The 20,454-nt window shown below is 39.0% G+C and overlaps 1 protein-coding gene across 1 annotated transcript; it reads left to right on the top strand.

The window, feature by feature from the left end:
* The first annotated feature begins 1,441 nt into the window (after nucleotides 1-1,441).
* On the top strand, nucleotides 1,442-17,853 carry ImpE1 (Ecdysone-inducible gene E1). Its single transcript, XM_012369634.2, has 8 exons — nucleotides 1,442-1,765; nucleotides 11,515-11,677; nucleotides 11,933-12,064; nucleotides 13,095-13,391; nucleotides 14,329-14,547; nucleotides 14,691-15,101; nucleotides 15,404-15,658; nucleotides 16,649-17,853. Exons 1-8 carry the CDS (start codon nucleotides 1,709-1,711, stop codon nucleotides 16,666-16,668), a joined length of 1,554 nt encoding a protein of 517 aa, XP_012225057.1. The 5' UTR covers nucleotides 1,442-1,708; the 3' UTR covers nucleotides 16,669-17,853.
* The last annotated feature ends 2,601 nt before the right edge of the window (nucleotides 17,854-20,454 follow it).

Here is a 20,454-nt window from a genome sequence, read left to right as displayed (position 1 = left end):
GTAAATCGCCCGCGAGAAGGAATTTGATGCCGATGCTGATTGGCGCTAAAAATGAGCCGTTTAGAGGTATGTTTATATATATCTAAGCGGCAATGCGCACTTAGAATAACCGGTTATTTAACCTGCCATAATGAATTGGGCGTTTGATGTGCACCCCGCGGTAACGATTACCGGTGCATCGTCCTGGAACGGTCAACGATCTGCTACCAATGATTCGCCGAGATTCTGCCTGCGATTCGTTGACAAGATCGACTGCGATGACGCCGAGCGTAGGTTATATCGCGAGGATCGGAATGAAGGATTTATGCATTAACAAGGCTATCAGCCCGACAGCAGCTTTTTCTCGCGATTTATCGGTTAATTTTGCAAAGCACTCTTCCGCGCGCGGCTCTTTAACCGACCCGACCGTTTCGTTACTCTTCTTCTTACGACCCAGCTTTGTCAATTCTCCATTTGCATTCCGACGTAGTCCACACTACGCCACTTCCTGTTCACCAAAGCGACGTTTCTTCGCTCCTCCACGCCTTTCGAGCAGCCGCCTGCCTACGATGCGTCGTAAAAAATTGCGTTTAGCCGCCTACCGGTTTTTTCGCCGTTCCTCCGTTCGGCGGCTTTATGTCAATTTTCTTATATGTTGCTCGAGCAGCGATTATTATCAGAACGTTAGATCTCACCGACTTTCCAAGCGCAACGAGAGCACACTATGTTTGTTACAATTCTAAACATGTAATTTACTTGGCTCCATAAATGAAAAAAGAAAATATACCTCGGTCTATTTGTCACATTGCAAAAACAATGTACAGACTAATTTAAAGAGGAAAAGAAAATTGATAAAATATAAACTTTTAACTGCATAAACTATTAACAGAAATTTATCTGAAATTACAAATCAAGAATTAAAATAGAATTAAAATAGCTATTGTTCTATGATTACAGAAAAAAAGATAAAGTAGGAAAAACGTTTGTGTGCCGTAAAATTGCAATTTATTTTAAAGCATAAATAAATATTTTTATGTTTATAACGTTACACAAACATCCGAAAAACATTTTCTCTTACAATTTGTATCGCCATTGTTATTAAACGTCATCCAAACAGAGGCTGAAAAAAAACTTTCAAGAAAAAGAGGAAATTTAACAAGACTGAAAAGAACTTACGAAATTACGATTGAAGCATCTATTAATAACATTATGCAGATGATCCGACGAAAATACTTCTGACTAAAATATTAATCGCCATGCGACTAAAGGATCGCTGACAAACGCTTCCCCGCTTCGCTTGAAGAAACAAAGTCGAAGAAGAAGAAAAAGAGTAGAGGAGAGAAAAGGAAGCTCGACGGGGAGTCTAAGACCGTGGCGTGGAGGAGGTGGGAGCACGGGCCCTCGTTGTGGCCGCTTTTCCGTTCCTCCTGCTGCTCCCGCGCCAAAAGCCAGGCCCGGAGTCCGCGTCGGGGGTCCGTTCAGTCTTGTTTCAGTCATCCTCACGCACTCGTAGACGCATCGCACCGCGGAGGAGGCACCGCGCGCCGCTTCTTCTTGTTTACATCCACATCGCGTCACGCAACCCCGGGCGCAACGCTAACGATCGCGCTCGTTTTATCGTCGGTGATATACGTATAACTCTATATACGCGCACGGTCGCAGGTGAAGCAGGAAATCGACTTAACTGCTCTCGACCCGTAGGAGCCGTGTGGCCAGCAAAGCGGAAATAATGCACGGAAGTCGTGGGACGATCCTCGTCCTGTGCACGATGATGAATTGCCTGATGGTGAGTCCGAATTACCAGCTTCTACCGGAGCTTGTCCCCCCGGATTTTAACACGATTTGTTGGGTTTGCTCCCCTTGTGACATAAATGAGAGGTGAGCACCGGAGCGTGGATTATAACTCGTTTGACACGTGGATACCATTCGCTCGGTGTACGATTGTTTGTAATACAGGTGTATCTTGCGTGTAACGCGACGTCGTAATCTCCGCGTGAATCGCGCTTACGAACATCAAGATAACTAATGTATCGCAGCTAATGTATGACTTAAATGGGTGGTATTTGACACCGCGTAATTATTACCGCGCATAATTCAATAATAGAAATAGTAATTATAAACTTATTAAAAGATACTTACTGTATCATTAACCGTATCAAAGTGGAACTTTCTGCCATTCTGTAACAATATTTCGAAACTTGCTTCACGACAGAAGTTAAATCAAGCCTGACATCAAGTCTAATCCGCATCCGCGCGCTACTTTACTCAGTATCTGTATCTGTGTTTGTTGTGATTTGTCTTTAGATAGAAGTTGACGTAAGATTTTAATTTACTTATCAAGGCTGTTGCACGCACTGTTTATGTGTAATCAACACATTATCTGTAAATCCATTCCATTTTACTTTCATTTATTTGATCTAACTTTATATAAATTTTGATGTTTTATCTCAAGGCTTTTTTTTTTTTTGTTATATTTTTTCAGACTGAAAAGAGTCCGAAATCGAGCTAAAACGTTTTTGTAACTTACTGTATATTAATTTGTAATATTTTTTTCTCCGATATCCGCGCTTCTAGTTTTCATAGCCTTTTCCTGTCGTTTTTATTTATCAAGATCATATCTTTTTTATTAATTAAAGTTCAGATCGATAGAACTATGTGACAAAAATATAACATTTTAACATAGAAACAAATTTTATCTTAGAAAATAAAATTGAGGGAACTTTCTTCGTTTCTTAAGAAGCACCGTTCTTTCTTGCCGCGGTGCTTAAAGAAACTATTCCTCACCCGCTCATAATAATCGAGAATTTGAACGAGTCGGCATCATTATCTCGTGCGGCATCGAGTCGCGTGGGAAAATGCCGGTCCGTTATTATCGCACATCTCACGTAACGAATAGACACGTGAAAAGCCCTTGTTCCTAGTAATCTTTCTCTCTCTCTACTGGCCTTTTCATCCTTTAGCAGCTTCAAATTAAAATTCTATTAATGTCCATTGTAAATGTAAGGATTTTTAGGAAGCTCAGTTCTCCGAAACTCTCGATTGTCGCATGAATAATTTCATAATTACGATCCTTCGTCGGTTCGTCGGTTCAAAATCGTCTTCCGGAAGGGCAAGCGTTACTTTTATTGGCACGCCAGTAACGTCTTTTATGTTCGGTTTACGCACGTAGAATCATAATAATTCTTATCTCCGACGACGTGGGTCGTTGGACTCCGACACGTCGGCTTACTGCTTCGTCAAGGTGTCGTCCGTTGAATATGCGAGTGGTGTTAAAGAGAGGAATGCGTTCCGGACCGCGGCAGCCCTTCTATGGATTATCTCGTGTGGGTCCTCCTTCTCTCTGTGAGAAGAAGTAAATATTTTACTATGAGTGTACGCGTTAAATGCACGACCAAGACGTAGTGCTTGCACCTACGTTTAACCCCCCGTAATAACCGTCATAAAATTTCGTGCGTATTGATGGCCGCGCATGCCGCGATTATTTTACGCACTGCGGTATCTTTTATATCGCATGCCACTCCTTTTCCACGAGAGAAGAATGAAATGAAAAGAATCGACAAATCATTCGGATTGACATTCAAATGATCTTTGACGTGCTGTTAATTTATTAATTTTTGCAAAGCTAAATTTGACCTGAGATCTTCTTATTATTTGTATTAATACTAAAACTATTTCATCAGTTGTAATATTTCGTTCTTTACATTATATATAAAAGATAAATAAATTAGAAGAGGTTTTATTTTGAGAATTTATTTTGTACTAATATTACGTTTAAATAATTTTATAAATTTTTTTATTTATTTAAGTTGAATTATAACTAATTTATAACGTCTCGAACTAGCGCGTCCCCGATGCGCTCTTTCATATGTTTATTACATGCACTGTGTCTGTGCCCGCCTCTTCATTGACGATTCAACGTCCATGCGAAACATTGAATTAAACATCAGCCTTTTTTTTTATTATCGAGAGCACGATCTGCATGACTCATCGAAAATTGACTGGCGAACGAGCGCGTCGATTCATTTCCATTTTAGAATCTTGAATGAAAATTTGGGCATATTGAATTGCTTTCAGCTGCTCCTTTTAGTTGCTATTTTTACTTTGTAAATACATCAAATATGCAGCCAGTTTTAGACAGAGAATACAATGGACAAGGAAGATAATCAAGAAAGTGCTACTAAAAAGCGAGATAAATGTTGACTTCATGGGACCTGAATAAATTTTTGGGCACCCTGCGGTATACCGAACCCAACAGGCGTTAGAGAGAAAATGTACTTCTTGTATCCTAAATCAATAAGAAACATAAAATATGGAATTAACTCACGAGAACCAGTCTTTCGGTTCCTTTTTAGTTCTCTTGTCGGAACAAATTTACAAGCAAAGTTCTACACTGACCGAAAAATAATTACAATTTATTTTAAACATTGTATTGCAATAACATTAGAATACAATTGTTCTTATATCGCGTAAATTCTCGACATTATTGAACAGCATTGTTCCGCGATGATCTTCGACAGTCGGGCTTCAGTTTCATTAGTCTGTCCCGCAGATTCGCTCACGCTAACAAGAGCAGACCTATTGTTTTCGTAGTCGGAGCTGGAGAAAATAGACTGGCCACGACTACGGGGGCCAATTTGCTGGCAAACGGAGCCCGGGGTACTCCGCCTTCCCTTGATCCGCATACAGCGATAGTTGCAATTCCATCTGTAACGATGCGGCTGGATATTGGCTCGTTTCTTTCCTTTCCCCCACATTATGCAGGGTACCTTCGCCTTTCGAGTCTTTCTTGCTGCTGTCGCATCTGTTATTGCGATTTTATTTTATTCCACGTTTGAGAGCGAATGGTATCACGAGACACGATATCAATATGTATACAGGACTCTCGGAAAATTTAAACAGACAGTGTAAATAAATAGAGCAGTTTTACAAAATTTCATCGTCATGAAATCTTTTTAACAAGAATTAAATTTAATTAGATATCTTTTTTTATTAAAAGATTAAATTTTTATTGGGATAAAATTAACTTGAAGTCGAATAAAGTTCGAAATTCTATGTTCATTATGATTCTCACAAAGATTGAATCTGCAAAAAGCTAATTTTTAATTATCATTGCGGAGAGAAGTATTGTTCTTCTATTATTTCTGTTACGGAAACATTTCTTCTAAATTGATCAAGCATTTATATTAAGATGAAGAGAAGAAGACATCTTCATAAATTTTCTAAAACACCCTATACGTAGCTAGAAAGTGATCCTCCCAGAGACAAACATATAGTTAACAGGAGAAAACCTGACACATACTTGCACTACTAGTGCAATTTACATACGAGAAAGAATGACAAAAATATAAACATATAATTCTCCTTGGAAAGATTGTACATGCTGGCAGCAGCGATTAAGGAACACGAGTCGGATTGAAGAATCATCTTGAGTTTTTGCGGCTCTTCTTGCTGACATATTTTTTTCCCCAAGTATGAGCCCTTTTTCCTTTCACCCTCCGTTTTGCTCAACTCGCGATTCGTATGTATAAAAAATATGTACATGCGAAACGCAATTTCTGTGTAGCAGCAGATAACCGGAGAAACGCTCGAGTTACTAGCACACACATGTCGAGACCAGGTACCGGTATCCCATGGGATAATTGCGACGGGTTCGATGCTTCCGCGCAGCGCGTAATCGAGACCCGACAATTATTCTCGCGGCATCAATTGCAATTTTTAAACGCGCTTACCAGCCTGGACAGATCGCACTAATGACCGATGCATGTCTCGTCAGGAAAATTAACGTTCTCGCGACGCGCAATTATCCGAAATCGATAGTCGACGCGACGGGTTTGTTGCATAAAGAGATTCGTTTTGGGAAAAAAATTATTTAAGCGATTTGCCGTGATAAAATGGTCTTAATTTAGTACGAATTTAAATTTAAATTAAGAAATCTTAATTTTTATAAATTAAGTGTCAGAGTATTGTTAGTTGGTGCATCTTTATATATTTTATGATTATGAAAACTTAATATGCAAAAAACTATTTCAAGTAGCATAATAAATAAAATAAAATAAATAATTGTTAGAAAAAATAATAAAGTCTAACATTCTGGAGAGCGGAAAATTGACTGTAAAAATAGGAGAATCTGCAGATGAAAGCTGGAACTGGCACTTTGTGTATGTTTAAGCGTGCAGTCGCGTTTTCATAGTCGATTTACTCCGATTCCGCGCAAAGATCGCGGTCACCGCGTCGTTTACATTAGGGATAGCGTTATCGCGTCCGCGCTTCGAAACGTGACGATTATTTCGCGCGTTGCCGACCGTGAAATCGTCGGCGTGACAACGACGGCACGTGCTCGTAAATCGCAGTATCACTTGAATAATACGTATCTCTCGAACGTGCGTCGCGCCGCCGGTGCAGCTGCGACGGAATTTACTGCTACATTAAGGATGCGTCGCGCCGTGTAGCCATGCGGCAACAATAATTAACGGTATCGTGTCGGATTACGCCACCGATCCCCCTGGAACGTCGTTCATTTGGTCGATTCATAAATTATCGGTCGAGATATGTCCTGCGGTTATTTACGATTAGGGTTAGGTTAATGCTCAATCAACGTTCTTTTTGATGGAAGATACAGAACAGGAACTGAAACCGGTATAATTATGGTGTAGATTTCGGTCCTGAACTTTCTCCGATTTCTTTTAAGATATTAATAGGGCTCGTCAATTTCAAAGAGACAGTTCATAAATGTTACACAATTTGACCGAACGTATACATGAACGTACGTTCAACTATCATCATCGATTAATTTTAAGAAAGAATTGCTTTTGATTTGAATAATTGAAGTTGTAGAATTATTTTTTATTGTAGAAATTTTGTGAAACACTGTAAATATGTCCGAAAATTATTTCTAGATGCTTTCGAAACAATTTAAGCTGATGAGTAAAATAATATTTTGTGTACGTATTTCACTTTTGATGCATACTATAAATTTTTGCACTCACTTTCTCTTAAGAAAGAAAATATTTTTTTAAAATAAATTTTCTTTACTCTTCCGCGTCGCTCTTTAATATTTCACGCGCAGTTACGTCGTTTTCATGGAAATCATGATCCCGATACGGTCGCGGAGAATCATTCGTACAATGCAGACTGTGTTCTGCACAATGCTAGCCAGGCCAGAAAAGAGGGTGCATCGTTCGCTGAGCGATTGCACGCGCGCGAGGCCTCGCGTGTGTGCGTGCGCACTCGCGCGCGTAACCGCAACAATGCGATCGCGATTTGCGGAGGAATAAGCGATCGCGTCGGTCCATCTCGACAGAAAATATCGAGCGCATCGCAGCACCGATAAGAAGGTTGTCGATTTTGCAAAACGAGTTGAAATCTAATTGGTTTGTCGAATGCTGTGACAGTACTATAAATAGTGTTGATTGCGATACTTAATTATCACGATAAACGTAATAAAACGTTCAGTATAAGAATTATCAAATTACATCCGAGCGGAAGGAAAGATGTGGACTGAGCAGCATTCCACAGTACCTGTTGGAGTATGTGCGTGATTATACTTAACTGAACCATAATTTAACTACTGCCGTAAAGTTCTGAGGGAGCCCATACGAGAGAGCGACGAGATCCGCGGCTGCAAAGTCTGCGTTTGTCTGACGTACACTTCATTTCGTGGATACACGTATATATAACAAATATAATTTTCGAATTTTTTAAAACAGAAATATATATATTTTTTTTTTGGAACACGAAAAAAGTTCTTTATAGATTTTCTAGATTATTTTCTCTAGACTGGAAAAAATAATTAAAAAGAGCGTTTAGATTTTTCTGCACAGATACGTTCCATCTGAGACGTCCTTGCGTTCCGCGCGAAACGCGAACGGAATTTCCGCGTGAGAACCGGCGATCGCGATCGTCCTCGACGCGCTTCTCCTCGGAACGTCCGTGGTTGCTCTATTCCGCGTTTAAATTGGCTCGGCTCGTTAAGCGTAATTAAGAGCCGGCGGGAGGCGATTACACTGAATATAAAATTTCATCTTGCCACCCTTGGGTGCAGCGCTACGCGCGCTGCGCTCGTGCGCCGCATTTTCACATATATGTAGCGTTGCGTGCAACGCCCGATTAATCTTCTCTCTGTCGGAGAGTGATTAATTTTTCTCTTTAATATTTCACGTATGCGTGACTGCACAGCCGCGTAATTAAATTTTACGAAAGAACGAAATGTATATATTTTGCGAGCGCGTTTTATCAAGGTAACAAATAACACAGTAACATACGTTGCAGCCCTTAATAAGTCAGAACGTGCCTCGATAAATAATGGCACTCAGGCAGCGGAGCGAAAATCAAGCGTAACGTCGGCGGGCGCAGACCTTTACGTCGATTTTTCCCCGAAGACGGTGAATGCCGTTGACATTGAAATAACGCGTCCATTCAGGTAGGCGCATCCATTATTCATTAACACGCGACTGCGCCCGCTCGACGGATCCGCGGTTCCGCTCGAGCGATGCGTTTACAGATTATCGCCGCCAAATGTAAGACGGCGACTCGCGATTCAGATTGCACGGTAATTTTCTTTCCCGGTTGCACGCGAGATGCATATGCATCTCAGATACGCATCCCCGTTGCGCAGGTGCGTCCGCGATCGAACGCTTTATACCGTTCGCTGAGAACCGCCTGCCGCGCACGGGACGACGTATAAGTTGCTCTTGAGTGGACGATAAATCGAATGAGTCGAAATGTTTTCGGATTTACGGTATCTATCTACTTTCTAAAGCGGAATGTTCAAATGATCGAGGGTCCATTTCTGAATTTCTTAACAATAAACAATTTCTTCTCTCAAAGTCGTTTATAGATATTTCTTACGAAATAAGAATTCCTTTATACTTGTCTATCTATAAATTTGTATTTCTCTATAAATAAGGAAGTCTTATTTCTCAATAAAGAGAATCTAATCGCCTAACGATTCATTAGCATACTATTCAACTGATTGCAGTTAACGAATGCAGGAATGCTTCGCTATTGGATAGTAATATTGAATTGTGTAATAAGTAATTTTGGATGTTTCAAATAAATCTGTTTACTTGTCAAGCAAAGCGCAATTTGATTAACACTTAAATTAAATATTTGTTTGTCAAAGTTATAATTAAGTTCCGCCCGTATCACAATTTTTTAAGCTAGCTGGTGAAAAACAATAACACCATTTATTTAAAAAACCGAAATTACTTATTGCACATATTACAGAAACACTCAAATTTATTTTTTTTAATTGCCTTCACGCTTTGTTCGAATGAATTCGTATAAGTGCGGTTTATTTTTCAAAGATAATTCCATCTTTAGAAAATCCCAGAGATACACTTTCTTTTTCGTTCTCTTGTTTTGTGTTTCCATTCGTAGAAAGTAATAAAATGGAAAGATAAATCGAAGTGGATTGAAACTGACGGAATAGCAGTTCAGTAAAATGTAAAGAGTTAAAAAGCTCTCTACGTGGCTTTTGTTCCTTTTAGGATCAGATAAAATCGCAGGATTCTCGGGGATTTTCCGAAAGTGTACGTATATCCTCGGGAATGAGCGTTCAAATCCGGTCTTCTAAGCGATCGTTGCAGCCGGATGCATCGCCGCTAATCCGTCACGCCGAGCAGACGACGACGTTACCACTTCGATGATAACGTTCTCGGCGCGCGTTATTTATTCAAGCTTTACCGTTGACGCTCGTCAGCGAGATTCGCTGAGTTTTGTCCGAATAAAATTGCGCATGCCGCCCAGCTGAGGCGCACGATGTGCTAACGGTGCCTACGCGCGCAACGGATGTCATGTCACCTTGCGGTGCTTAAAGCGTGCAGCCGCGAATCTGCCGCGCGCGCGATTCCATTTCCACTTCCATCGCCAGCGTGGGTACCAGGGTCGACCGGCGATTTAACCGGTGCACCACGTTGCATTCTTTACAGCCGCAATCAACGTATTTCCGCGTTCCCATGAAAAGAAGCGGCGTAACTGCGGAAGAAAGGTTATCATTAAAAAAAAGGTACACAAAGCTTGCTTATTAATGCTTTGACAATATTAGTTTAGTTGAATTCCACCTGCGAGGATAAGACATAATCTGAAAATTTCTTCTGTCAACACATTATATATAAGCTTGCTACTTCACCTTGCTCGAGCTTTATTTTTTCCGTGAATTTTTAGAATTATATAACATTGATATTTTATGATTATTTACAAAAACTTTTTTTTGCACATAAATGGATGATAAAATTTTTGTTAAAAAGAATACAATAATATTATATTTAAAAATGATTAATTTGTCTGACACCAATGAGTGCTGCTCGTCTGAGCGTATCAGGCTCGTGAATATGCACAAAAGTGCACGAGCATTGTTTGCAGATCGTGGGAAACCGGGAAGTGATTAGGGAGAGAGAGAGAGAGAGAGAGGAGACGCGGAGAATCGCGTTTCTAACATACTCGCTAGGCACCCACCCAATGCAACATGCGTTCGGTGTGGAAGAATAATCGCGGAAGCGAGTTCTGGAAGGTCACGAGAACGCGCAAGTAAGGCGCGCCTGTCATGAAAAACGCCGCGATGCGCACCGGGCGTCAAGGTCGAGACGCCCGGTGCACCAACATATGTGGGTTACGAATAATGCGAAAAATAAATTCTGCATATTGAATTGACGATCGCATATTCAATTTACGCATCAGTCGATAAAAAGAAAATGATAAAACATATATGAGAAATATAATGCGGTTACAAAGTAATATGAAATTGAAAATTGTTTCGAAACATTAAAAAGCGTTAAATCGGGAATCTACAAATTGCGTATTTTCTCGTGCAATCACAGAAATCGAAGTTCGTAAAACGGAGTATAATCGTCTAATGCACTTTTTATTTACCACGGCGATGCATCGAAATGCTTTCTGGGGGAAATGGAGGAATGTAGGGAATCGTCGTACTATTAGTCGCAAACGGTCAGCAAACTCTCTTTGATAGCTTCCGGTGTTCTTCATGTTATTGCGTGACGATACCGTAGAATTGATTCGAAACATCTTGTTCGTCGTGTTAACTTAATGCTAAATGACTTTTCAAACTTTATGTGTCACCTAATGCGATACTTGTAGAAATGGTATATGTATGCTTATTTGTATTTTGCCAAGCTTATCCCTCTAAAAAAAGTAAAGTAGTAACTGCTCTATAATAGAAATAAGCAAAGAATAAAAAACACTTGAGTTTTTTTTTAAATAAATGGACATCTGGAACTATCAATTTAAGAAAAATTTGAATCAGAATTTTATTATTAAAGTTAGATTTTCTCTTTCCTAAGTCTTTAAAGTTTATATTTTTATTATTTGAAATCATTCAAATGTGCGCAATGTAATAGTAATTATATTTAAAAAAATTATATTCAAGCATTACAGACGTATGAAAATATGGCTAGACGTTAAAGACATTAAAGGACCAATAGAAATTCTAGCTACGTTAATTCCAGTCGTTAAGTCCAGTAACTCCTAAAACTGGGTCACCCAAAGGGTAGGTATAATTCATCCTCGACCTTCTTGCAGAGATTGGGCTCACCCTCGCCCACATCGACCAGCATAAGACTCGGCGACGAATGTAACCGAGATCGAGATTGCGAGGCTGGCATCACTAATAGCCACTGCGATCTGGGTTATTGCCGATGTCTATCCTTCTTCGCCGCCTACAATGGGACTTATTGTCTGGAATGTAAGTTTATCAAAGTGCACTCTAATCTTCTCCAACTACAAGACTACAGGTCCTTTTTTATATACATAGATATCCTTAAAATATCCACCCTCTCGTAAAAGTGACCGAAGTCTTAAAGACTTGCCAAGAGTGAATTTATATCGTAAAAAGCTACAATGTTTTATTACACCGAGTTTTGTATAAATTTCTTTTTAAAAATAAATAAAGGAGATGCTATTTTGTATCATAAAATTTGCTTATCTTTTAATGTTGCAGCAACTCTATTAGGCAACGATTGTCTCGTGAAGGAACAATGCTCTCTCAAAGTGGCGAAGAGCAATTGCCTCGAAGGCGTGTGCCGATGCGAGGAAGGACATTTGCAGTTCCGCAAGCACACTTGTCTGGCACGTAAGTGCATTAATGATTCACGCGTTCGTTAAAGATGATGTAATGTTTCTGTGGAGTTACATAACACGAAATTAATACAAAAATCGATAACTAATTCATATAATTTTATTTATAAAAAATACAATAATACATTTTAAAACATACGCATAATAAATGCTAATATTTTTTAAATTTAGGAAATTTTTTATAACATCAATCTATTTGTTAAATTAATTAGCAAAAAGAGCTTGAATTTTGTTTATCATATACTTTCTCTATAATTAAATTAATTGCTATTAGCCTAATAACTTTTCTACAGGTAACAAAGCGCGAAATTAAGATAAGTGAATTTAATTTTAATAACGAAGCAATAATGCGAGTAATGACATCACATTTAATCACTATATTAATACATACCGCAACGGATCGATAGACGCTGTAATAAGTTAGCCGCTTGAGTTTTCCCCTTGAGGTTACCGCTGGAGGCTATCTTCGTGTGACATTAAGACGATCATTAGCGATGTGGAACAACGCATGTCGGTGAAAGGATCGGATGAAAGGATGAATAGCCAGACGAAGCGTAGTTAGAGTATCCCGCGGAGAAAATTCTAATTTATGTCCTCTCTTACTCTTTACAGCTCACCGCACGAGCACTGAGCGATGCGATCTATGCGTACACTGTATGATAGTGTGTCTCTCGGAAATGTATTCCCCGAGGAATACCATGTACGTACTCTTTCGCTCTCGCGTGATTTATCGAGAGTCTGTTTCGATCGCTGACAGCCGCTTATTACGCCGTTTCCGATACCCGGATCTTCGCGACTGTTTACGCTAATAATCAGGCGCTTTATTATCGTCGCGAAAGTACATCTTGAGCACGTAGCTGGAAAATAACAAGGACAGATACATTTGTTTATGGAAGTTTCATATTTGGCATCCGCGAAATGATTGTGCATATTTTTTTACTCCAGGCGCGACGGCGAAATTTGACAAACGAATATAAAATTGACTCGCGCAAGTTCGTAAATCGAGAATCAAATCTAATCTGCAGCTGCGAAACTTGGCGAAATATGCTACGAGCACGCCCATTGTCGCCTCTGGGAGCCCAACTCGCACTGCGATTTCCTCATTCCGGATTTATTCGGTCGCTGCCAATGTACCGCGCCGATGCGCCGCGAAGGTGACGTCTGTCGACCTGACAGTCTGGTAAGACCCGAGCCGCTTCCGGAACATCTGTCTATCTCTGAGGAACCCATAATAGAAGACGTCACCGAGAATGAACGCGATAAGGAAACTGTCATCGAAGAACAAAAGCAAGACATTCATGGCGAACCAGATTCAGATACAGGTGCGTGAAAATGGAACATTCGGATTGCCAAGTCTATTATGAACGACGTTAATTTCCGTGCAAATTCTTAGTATATTTTTTTCTATAATGACATAGTTTCATATATTTATATAATACGTGTGTATGATAATTCGAACACCATTAAGTAAAAATACGCACAAATAAGTACAAGTTAATTGTAAAAAGTGTATATCCAAAGAAGTCATTTTTTATCAAATCAAATTCTACAAATTATTTTATTTATTGAGTAAAATTGGAATTATTTATTAATATACTGTTTTGATCGGTCTCAGAAAATTTACTTTTGACATGAAAAAATCTTTGATCTCTCTATTTAGCAAAAAGACCACTTTAGAGCTGTTTCTCGGAAACGCATTTTAAATCTTAGACTCCGTACAAGTACGCAAACTTGTAGGAATGACGAGCAAATACACGTGGTACCTGACTTCTCCATAAGCCACTTAGAACTCCTCTGAAGTAATCCTTTGGATGGGTATGGGAGTTGTATCAAGCTGCATCATCGCTTCCCTAAGTTTCACGCGCCTTTTATCCGGTAATCAGCTTTCCCGTGTGCACACAGACGCAACGGGAATTTTTGAGGCCGAGCGGTTTCGTATTCCGGCCCGAATGCGCTCGAGCGGATTAACGAGATGAGGCGATTCGCATTCTTAATTAGCGCGAACTCATTAGCGAAGCACGAGTGGCATTTCACATCCCTGCGAACGTGATTGCACGAGAAAAACTTCATTATAACTTTCACGCTATTATCGTGGCCGAAAATTTTATACCTTTTATCATTACCTTTGGAAATTTTTTAATAGTCTAAATTAGAAGAGAGAGTGTGAACGCTAAAGAAAGTTTGGAAGAGAGTCTGATGAGAGTCTTGGACTTGGAAAAATTTTATAGTCTAAATTATAAGATTTGTGCAATATTTTAGGCGTTCAATTATCTTGGCTGAAGAACGCAACAATGCTTCTGTCAACGGAAGCACCCAGTCAACTGATACCGGTAAATCTGGTGACCAGGCCATCATTGAACTTAAGACCTGGGACCAACGATCGTCATGGGCCGAACGAGCTTCCTGACGATGATGACGCCATCATTATCGAGGCGGAGATCACCGAGCCCCCGCATGTTACGACAACCTCGACGTCTGGTGAGATTCAACATATACCTAAAAAAAGAAAAAGATATTTTTTATCGAAGAAATTTAACGTTTAAGATCAGGAAGTTAAAGTTTTGCGCTCTTGACTCTCAACTGACGCGGCAGATCTAACTTTGTCGTTCTCCGTTTTTCAGCGCCGATTAAAACGGACCGCCACGAGAGCACAACAATGACGGCCGTCAGTCTTGGGCTGCCGTGCATAGCCGATCTGGAGTGCCGAATGGCCGATCCGATGTCACGTTGCATCGGCGGTGTATGCGACTGCAGTTTCCCGACGAACGGTAGTTGTGGCGCACGTAGGACCGGCTGCGCGCCAGGCACGTTCCAGTGCCGGTCGTCCGGAAGCTGCATCAGCTGGTTCTTCGTCTGCGACGGCCGTGCCGACTGCGCCGATGGCTCCGACGAGGAATGCACCGGCCTCCGTTGTCCGACGCAGGCATTCAGATGCAACGACAGCAATGTCTGCATATCGAGGTCCGGTGTGTGCGATGGCAACCGCGACTGTCCTCGCGGGGAGGACGAGATCGGCTGCAACAATCGGCGAAGTTGGTATCTCCGCGCGTATTTCAATCATTTTAATCAATTTCAGCAAACTCGAAAATTAATATTCAATCTTATATTTATTCGTGATAAACTTAAGTGCAACTTTGCATTTTGTTCAACTGCTGCACAGCTATATGTTAAAACGTTTCTTCACCAGAGTCAGTGATTATTCGCTGGTATAAATATTTACCGTAATGATTATCATAGTTACTTCATTTTCAAGAAAAGAATGTCTTATTTTATACATTGCACACGCCTCTCGCGCTCCACTTGAATTTATATGTGTGATTTCTCGTTTGCACAGAATGTCCCGAGGGTGCGTTCAGATGTAATAACGGTCAGTGCCTACCGGCTTACGAATTCTGCAACGCCGTGGTGTCCTGCAGGGACGGCAGCGACGAGCCCAGGGGAGCGTGCAGGACGCGTAATCGCGGACGAATCTCCGCGAGATTCTGTCCGTTCAAGTGCGATAATGGCAGATGTCGTTCGGACGCGATAACTTGCAGCGGTCGAGACGGATGCGGCGACGGCTCCGACGAAAAGCACTGTAACGTTTGCAGTAAGTACTTTCTGATAAAAAATTCAAATTATGACGTCAATAACATTGTCCGTGCCACAATTGCGCAGGGAATTGTACGTTGTGATTAAATAAAATATTATTTGATCTCGATCTTCCCCGAGGTTTCTGTTCTCTGCAATTACAGTCATTTTTTTGTATCAAGACTGCAATTAAAAAAAAAATGTTCGTAATTTGAGAAAAATTGCACGAGTTAAAGTTAAACAGCTATTAATGGGAACATCTTTGATACAAATATGAGAATTACTTACTTTTCTCGCGTTCTTTTTTTCAAATAGGTAAAATGTTCCTTAGAAACGCAGCTTTTTTTCCGAGATTTTTATTCTCAGCAATTAAAATCTTGTTTACGTTGAAGTCTTCGACGTACAACAAAGAGTAACCGTTCGCGATTCGATGCATCGAGCGGCCGTCGCTTAAATCCGCGCACCTTGCTTCCTAGAATATAACGCGAGACGGAGTCATGCTCGCGTGTAATTAGAGCGGGATGCATCGATTACGTTGCTATCTTCCGCAATAATCTCCGCACGCAGCCGGAAGAATATACTGAGAAATTACATAAATGAATTAGTCATAAACAAGCGCGTACATCCCGAGACGGAAATAATACAAACGCGGCATTCGGAGGCATCGTCCGTGTAGATTATCCTTTTCGCACTATATATTACACAAAGTAAAATGTACAAAAATATAAAAAATGCAACTAACGGCATTTAAAAAGCGCACGTATGTGTGGAAATGCTAGAATTTAGAAAACGGGTATATTTATTAAAAAACTGCGCTAATTTCTCAAATAATTTTCAACTCGTTTTTTCCGGCAAGGCTTATCGAGAGATACGCGCGTGACATTGAAAGCTTTGATGAAGGAAACGTATTCCCTTTCGTTGATTTTGCTCGTGTCTTATCGCTCTCGGTGTGGGCGCGTTGTCCTATATTAATGTTTGCAACGTCAATTATCGCGCCGATGTGTTGCAGGATGCAGCGGAACGGTCTAATCTCGACCGGCCGATCTTTTCGTCGCATCGCATCGTCGGGACAAAAGGAGAGGAAGGAGTAGGAGGACAAACTGCCAACCAACCGACTCGTCGAAGTAAGTGCTCGAGACTCAAATAAGCGGGTACAAAAGTAAGTGTGACCAAAGATCGTTAAGCCGTATCACGGCGACTCCGGCTGCTTTTAACGCTCCGCGATTTCGAGACTGAAAAGACCGTTTTTACTCGGGCTGCGGCTCGACTCCAGAACGAACAGCGAGAAAGAAAGAGAGAAAGAGAGAGAGAGAAAGAGAACCCTCCGTCGCGCCTCCTGCGCGAGCTCTCTCGTTAAGTCGAACCGGGCCAGTGACCGCCGTGGCGAGTCCATGTTCTCGGGAGAAATGATTGCGCTCGTGTAATAATGGGACTTAATCGCGTATAATGATACCGTGAGGCGGCAATAGTTTGCGCCAAGGGATAACTTAGTTGTCTAGCAAATGAAGCGTGTATTCAGGGCTTATCTTCGGACTATTTGGGTCTTAAGCAAGAAGCATCGTGTCTGAAGAGCCCCGGTAAAGAAAATTCATGCTATTATCTGAAATCTAGGTGAAGAGATTTGAATAATATTATTATTATTAGACACGTGCTGATTTGCCTAAAGCGTAAGATAAGCCTTGAATCTATTACCATTGTCGGATATTTCTAACAGATAGACAGATAATTTTGGAGAAGTCGAGTTTAGACGAAAGTTCCGAAGATAGGCTCATGCACTATGTATTTAACACGGAAGGCGCAATATCGCAAATGAGTTATACTTCGAAAGCATATATTGGCACCGATACATTATGCTAATGCAACTGCATCTAAGACTTATCGCAAATTTTATATTTTTCATAACACGGACAAGAATAATACGCGCCTTCCGTTGAATCTCAATTTTGCACATATTTATTAACGTAGATGTCGAGAGTTGCCCGAAGAGGAGAATAAATATTTTGCAAACGTCAGGAATGTACAGATAATATGGAATTATTAAGGTAAGCAATGAATAAATATGTTTGTGCAACATTATGTTTTGTTGCACTGCTGTCAATTAACATTTCGATAACATATTTGATGTGTATCGTTCGGTATATTTAACTTGTAATACATGTCGTACATATTGCGACAAAGTAAAATGTTATTTAATAAATTCTAATAAAATTATAAGATATGTGTTTATTATATCTACTTTTATAGTAAGAAAATATTTCCTTACCTTTGATGCGCTATTTTTATATTTTTCATATTGGAAATAACGAGCACAAAAATGAGCTCTGTATGGCTCAAAGGGATGAATACATTAGTTGTATAACGAATGCTTTTTAACGAATATATCGCAAGTGCAAATAGCGTGAATCTTGTTAGCGAGTCACTGACGATCCATAATGCAAATTAGACCGTCATTGATCTTTGTAGTCGAATTCGCATTGTCGATTGTCTCGATCATTAACGGCGTCGAATGCATATGAAACCTGTGCATTGTTTCGTAAAGAGTAAAATAACGCAATAAAATTGGCGATAAACAGAAAGAAGAACGGTTTGGAAATGGAAATAAACTATTGAAAAGATAAAAAAGTTCTTAATTACATATATTAATTATAAAGAATAAATTTGTTTTTATATTTTATTCACTTGAAAAGTTCTTCAAAAATACGCCAGATTCGTGTATATTCTGAAATATTAGAAATATTGTTATTCAAATATTCCAATATAGTTATGAAAATTGCGGAGTAATTTTATGCGATGGTGCGGCGAGGATGGAAATGAGAAAGTCCCAATACTTCGTACACCCTTACGCAGCCCAATGCCGGCTGATGTTTCTGCGGCCGATGTCGGTCCCGGGCAATTCCGCGACTGCGTGTCTGGCTTCACCGCTGCTCGTCGATAACTGTCCGCACGATATAACCCGGAGCGAAGCGTGCACGTGCCACAGCATCAGGTACGTATTTCGACCAGTAAGCCGTAACTTGAGAATGCCACAGGGATTCAATAAACTCTTTTTACTTTTAAAAACTGCAGTGAAAACAATGTCGTTTTTTTACGAATGCGTACAAAGGTCAAAGAAATGTTTTAAAAACTGCGACATACAAATCAATTATATTGATAAAGAAATTATGCAATTATACGAGTAAAATATTAGAATATGAGAAATATTGTGATAAGAAAGAGAACTGATGAATTTGAAAGTCAACAAAGATATATTTTCTGCGAAATAAACAACAAAGTACAAATGCTAAGTTGCTCTTTTAAGAAAGTTATAAATTTTTGAACAATAACTTTTTACTTTTTAAAATCCTTTTAAATCTTTAAAGAAATTTTTCAGACAAATACCAAAAGAATTGAAAATAAGGATTGTGGTGGAATCAGGTTTGATTAATATTAATGCAGTGTTTGAGAGTTAATCTTATTGCCAAAAGTTAGTATCGTTAGTGCTCAAAGCCACATTCTTCAAAAAAATCAAAGTTAAATCAAGTTAAGGTTTAATTAACTTTTGGCCATAATTGCATTCGTGTCTTTCTTTATCTCGTTCCGACTTTTAATCTCAGATCGTTAGGACGCAGACCGACGTTGCGGACTCATTTTTCATCTAGTTAGCGTCGAAAGTTCACAACGCAGAAATTAACGTAACGCTTATTAATGGCGTGACTGGAGAATTTAATCATGTATTTTGTACGTATATTTTTCTGTAATAACTTTTAATTTTTTAATGCTGAATAATACGATCGAAAATAGTGACATTGGAATTCTATATCAATTCGTTTTATAATTGACGGTCATCGCATCTTAATGATTTCGTGATTTAATTGATATTTATTCCAGATATTTTTTTAATTTTTCTATAAAATGTGTAGGTAGCTATAAATATATAAATAATATTATAAAAATAGCAAACAAGCGCAAGTTCTATAATCACAATATAATACCAGTAAATACAATATAATCTGATATAACAATTTTATATATAAAGCAAATCATTATTTTCGTTTTGAAGTAATTTCAGACTTAAGCAATTTTATTTAATAAATTATTTAAGAAGAATTTTTTTATTTCTAATTAAATATTGAGTAACCTTTATTTTATTTACAATTCAATTATAACTCAATTTCAATCTTTTAATATCAGGATAATCTTAAGTAATTTTAAATTAAAACAATTTTAGTTCTTTAAATCAAATTACAGCACAGTCAACTAATCTCGAATTTATTGATTAACAATTTACTTGTAACAGTGCTTGCAATCTTATTTATAAAATTGAATTAACTGGTATTACTTAAAATCCAGTTGGCGTAATAAGTAACGGACCTTAATAAGAATTCGATATCAGAATCCGAGAAGAACATTGAATAAATAAAAAGTTCATCGACACGTAAAGATATCTGATATATTACATTTTAAAACAAATCTACTGGAAACGATCGAATATTTCGAAATGATTGGAGTAAGGCGAATTGGTTCATCGATTCTTTAAGATATTGAAGCATACCAACACAATTTTGTTTGTTCTACTTTATAAAAATCTCACATTCTTACCTTAAAATTAAATATTTAATTAACTCATAATAAACTTTCTTTAACTTTCGTCAAATTACCTTTTCACGTGTAAGGTATTCTTTTTGTAATTTTTATTTCTAATTGTGAAACTAATTACGAAATTATTAAGTATGATTCACTATCTATCTAGGTAAAACTTGTTATCTTAAATCTTTCCACTGATTAAATGTGCAACTCTGATTTATTTAATCGTATATTATATCATGTATCTTTAAG

The sequence above is a fragment of the Linepithema humile genome, chromosome 5 (genome assembly GCF_040581485.1).
Source record: "Linepithema humile isolate Giens D197 chromosome 5, Lhum_UNIL_v1.0, whole genome shotgun sequence".
Lineage (NCBI taxonomy): Eukaryota > Metazoa > Arthropoda > Insecta > Hymenoptera > Formicidae > Linepithema > Linepithema humile.
Note: the sequence above shows the minus strand (reverse complement) of the source record. Positions and strands in the feature narration are given on the sequence as shown.

Coding starts and splice junctions, on each gene's coding strand:
- ImpE1 (XM_012369634.2), top strand. CDS start 1,709: ATGCACGGAAGTCGTGGGACGATCCTCGTCCTGTGCACGATGATGAAT. Junction 11,678..11,932: donor TGGGACTTATTGTCTGGAAT/GTAAGTTTATCA, acceptor TTAATGTTGCAG/CAACTCTATTAGGCAACGAT. Junction 15,102..15,403: donor CGGCTGCAACAATCGGCGAA/GTTGGTATCTCC, acceptor TCGTTTGCACAG/AATGTCCCGAGGGTGCGTTC.